Raw genomic sequence first — 3,576 nt, 5'->3', positions numbered from 1 at the left:
CATACTTAAACCAACAGCAAATGCTGTTCCAGGCCCAGGACAGAGCGTGCGTCTGAAAGCCGTACCTGCGGTAGAGCGGCTCCACGATCAGGTGCAGCAGCTGGCACAGTGCGATGGCGATGGCCTTGTGGGAGGTGGCGTAGAAAGCTGGCATCTGATCCATGATGCTCTGAGCATGCTGCCAGTCACCGATCCTCAGCAGCGCCTCCAGCAGCCCCAGCTTCTGGTTATCAGGAGGCTGACATGAGAGGAGAGACAGATTAGAGGAGCGGAGGCCACACCTCCACATACGGCATCATTACACGCTCCTCTGTTCATTATCTCTTCTGCTGAGGAGTCTGAGGGGATTCTTATCTTCAGAGACAGATGACACGCACACCATCTGTGTTGTTTCATACAGCTTACAAGTCACACTAATGCAAAGCCACAACAACAGCTCTAAAATACGGATTCTCATATATTCAGTCAGAGGTGGAAAAAGAAGTTTCAACTAGGCTGCAACTCACAACTTTTTTGATTCATTTGTTTCATTCCTTGTCATGCGCAATTCTCTCATTGAACCACAATGCACCGTAAAAGCACTCTGTGTTTCGTAGTCTGGTGTACTTTGATATACGTGTTACGTAAGAAACCCTTTAATATAAACCTGTTTTGAAACTTGTCTTCTTTATTTAATCTCTGCAAAAGTGATGTCCCTGACACAAGCTTTCCATGCAAATTGTTCAGCAAATTTAACATGCTTTAAATGACAAACAGTTTTGGTCGAAACTGTTTTATTTAGTTACATTAAGTAAGACAAGGGGACAACCCTCTGATTCATTAGGAATAAATATATACGTATGGTCATTTTTAATTCAATTTGTCCTTATTCAAGCGTTTTGAAAAGTCTCATGTTCAAGAAGGCTGCATTTAAGCGTATAAAGTACATACTTTTAAATGATGAACTGAAGTGAGAATTATAATTAAACATTATTAATGTCTACTGCTGCTATTTCTCAGGATTTTAAAGCCCTGTGTGCATTCTGTATGCATATTCTTCAAGTATACGCTGCTGGTTTCATTTAAATCATCAACTTAGTAAACAGCATGGCTAAACCGCAGCTTATCTCTGCATATGGAAGTGCATTTTGTGAATCCGAGGCTGTCAGACGCAGTGCATGCTGAGTGTCTGTACATGCTCTGCTGTAATCAAGCGTCTGATCAGCCCAGCAAAAGCCATTTATGTACCACTGACATTTACATGCATTTATACTATTACATCATAAAACTATTCTAAACTCTTCTGCAAGTGTTAGTTTTGTAAACTGAGAAAATTAATAAAATACCAGATGAAAACTCTAATGAGAAATGTTGTCGTAGCAACTAACTGAAATGAAATAAGTTGAAGTACTAAAATGACTAAATCTAAAGCTACATAATTATTAAACTAAATAAATACATACAAAAAAAATGCTGAAACTTAAACCAAAAGTCACATTTATGGCCAATTGATGATTACTACAGGCAACTTTGGCTTGTCATTCAGCGTATATGAACAAATATGAAAAGCATTTACATAAAAGCACTTACAACTGAAGCCTATAAGGCAAGCAAAGCCAAAACACGATGCTTGTATTTCTGTTCAAGCCCTTCAGTGTGGGTTTGGAATAACATGATTATTTGTGGGTGAATTATTCCTTTAATAGCACCACTGAACAGTCATTTTTCACATTTCTGTCTGGTGCTTCAGTTTTCGTTTAATGAATATGCTACAGCAAAAACAAGTTACCTTCTCATTCTTTTCCTCTTCCTTCTCCTTTTCCTTCTCCTTGTCCTCTGTCTTTTCGGAGGGGACGAGCACCATGGTGAGTTTGCGGGCGATCTGTTTGGCCTCCAGGATCTCTCTCTTGTGCTCTTCCACGATGCTGGAATCCAGTGGGAGGAGCTGCGTAAAGACACATGATTTAGTCAGTCTGACCCGTGTTGTGTTGGTTTATTTATTTAATGTTTAGTCTAGATTTAGTCAATTAAAACTTAGTCACATATTAGTCATGCTGCATAATGGTTAAAATTATAATCATTATAATCCCCCCTCATCTAGTTTCCTGATAAAAACTCTCTACATTACGAAAACTGGGAAAACTCAAAAGCTTAAATATTCCTTAATTAGGAATATCCAAATTATATTCAAGTCTTTCTATTAAAAAAAAAAATAAGACTTTGTATTGAGGCGCAGAAGTTGTGCAAGTGCATTTATTCAACAACCTCAATCGCAAACAATATAATCGAGATCAATGTTTGGATTTATTACAGTTCCTCACTGAGAAGGTTTAATGGCAGATTTTGGCAGAGACGTGGCTGTTTTACACTTTCACTTGAGCAGAATATCTCTAAACTTGCATGTTTGTCAATGTTTTCAGATCATCAGTGTGTGCAAAGGTTGCCAGGTTGGGAAGAAACTAAAACACAAATGTGTCCCTTTTAAAGAAAAGCTGTGATGGGGGATTTAAACTCTTGACACTTGGCAACCGCAACCATGAAAACTCTGTTTTTTGTTGGAGAAAAAATAGAAAAATGTTCTATATAGTGTGTTAATTTTTTTATTTACTCCTCTTTTTTCGGCAATGATCATCAAAATCGTGAATAGTGATATTTCTAAAAAAAAAAAAAAAAATCGTGATATTATAGTTTTGCCATATCGCCCACCCTTACTCCAGATGCATGTAGGCCAAACTTCAGCTGCAAATATTCAATCTCTTCCACAATGACATTTAATACCATGTGTAAATGGAGTCAAAGTGCACCTGTAATTCTAATAAGCAGAATTATATTTTAACAACTTAAAAGAATGGCATTTACAGCTTGTTCTGTTCAAAAGGAAGTTATCTGACAACGTTGACTGACGATATCGAATCAACTTCAGCCTCAATATGCTTTTTGGACATTGTTTGAATCACCAAGGACCACACTTTCAGCTAAAGATCTTCTTTAATGCTCTACTGAAGAAAAAGTGTCACCTACATATTGGATGAACTACAAATGTTCATTTCTGGGTGAACTATCCCTTTAAATCTACTGAATGTATTCAGCCAAGACTACTGTTTATGGCAAAGTTCTGTTAAGAAGTTTTTGTTCTGTCGGTTGCTATGGTTATCATTGTCAATCATCGCAGAGCGGTGATTTACTCATGCATTTAAATGCAGTTATCACTCCCATTGCAGTGTATGCGTTGCCCTTGGCCAGCTTAGCAGCATGAAAAATTAAACTTATTCAAATTGTGAGAGTTAAAGCAGGCTAAGAGCATTCTGCACTGGGGAAAACTCCTGTTATAGTCAAGGAAGCTAACTGCACTCTCTAACTGCTGTGCTTTGTTTTAAGGAAAAGATTCATAAGCGGGTCATTCCATGAAATCGGTGCCTTTTCCACTTGGAAAAAGTGAAAAATAAAATAAGTTTAATCAATATATACCTGTATATATATATTTTATTTTTAATATCCATGAAGGCACCTTAAAATGACAAGAAATTGTATTGTGCCATCTCAGGCTGTGTCATTTATTATTTTATGACTATTTTTCTACCTCATGTTTTGGTATTT

At 37.3% G+C, this 3,576-nt stretch overlaps 1 protein-coding gene across 1 annotated transcript; it reads right to left on the bottom strand.

Annotated features, from left to right (window-relative positions):
- Positions 1 to 65: 65 nt before the first annotated feature.
- Positions 66 to 1,937, bottom strand: LOC107576477 (THO complex subunit 2-like; the record flags this gene model as incomplete). The annotated part of the gene is made up of 2 exons (XM_016262646.1): positions 1,769 to 1,937; positions 66 to 238 (listed from the first exon to the last, which is right to left on the bottom strand). Coding segments are annotated over exons 1-2 (248 nt in total), but the record flags the coding sequence as incomplete, so codon positions are not given.
- Between the last annotated feature and the right edge of the window lie 1,639 nt (positions 1,938 to 3,576).

Source organism: Sinocyclocheilus grahami, unplaced genomic scaffold (assembly GCF_001515645.1).
Source record: "Sinocyclocheilus grahami isolate Dianchi unplaced genomic scaffold, SAMN03320097.WGS_v1.1 scaffold3756.1, whole genome shotgun sequence".
Taxonomy (NCBI): Eukaryota; Metazoa; Chordata; class Actinopteri; order Cypriniformes; family Cyprinidae; genus Sinocyclocheilus; species Sinocyclocheilus grahami.
This window is presented reverse-complemented; position numbering and strand designations above follow the sequence as displayed.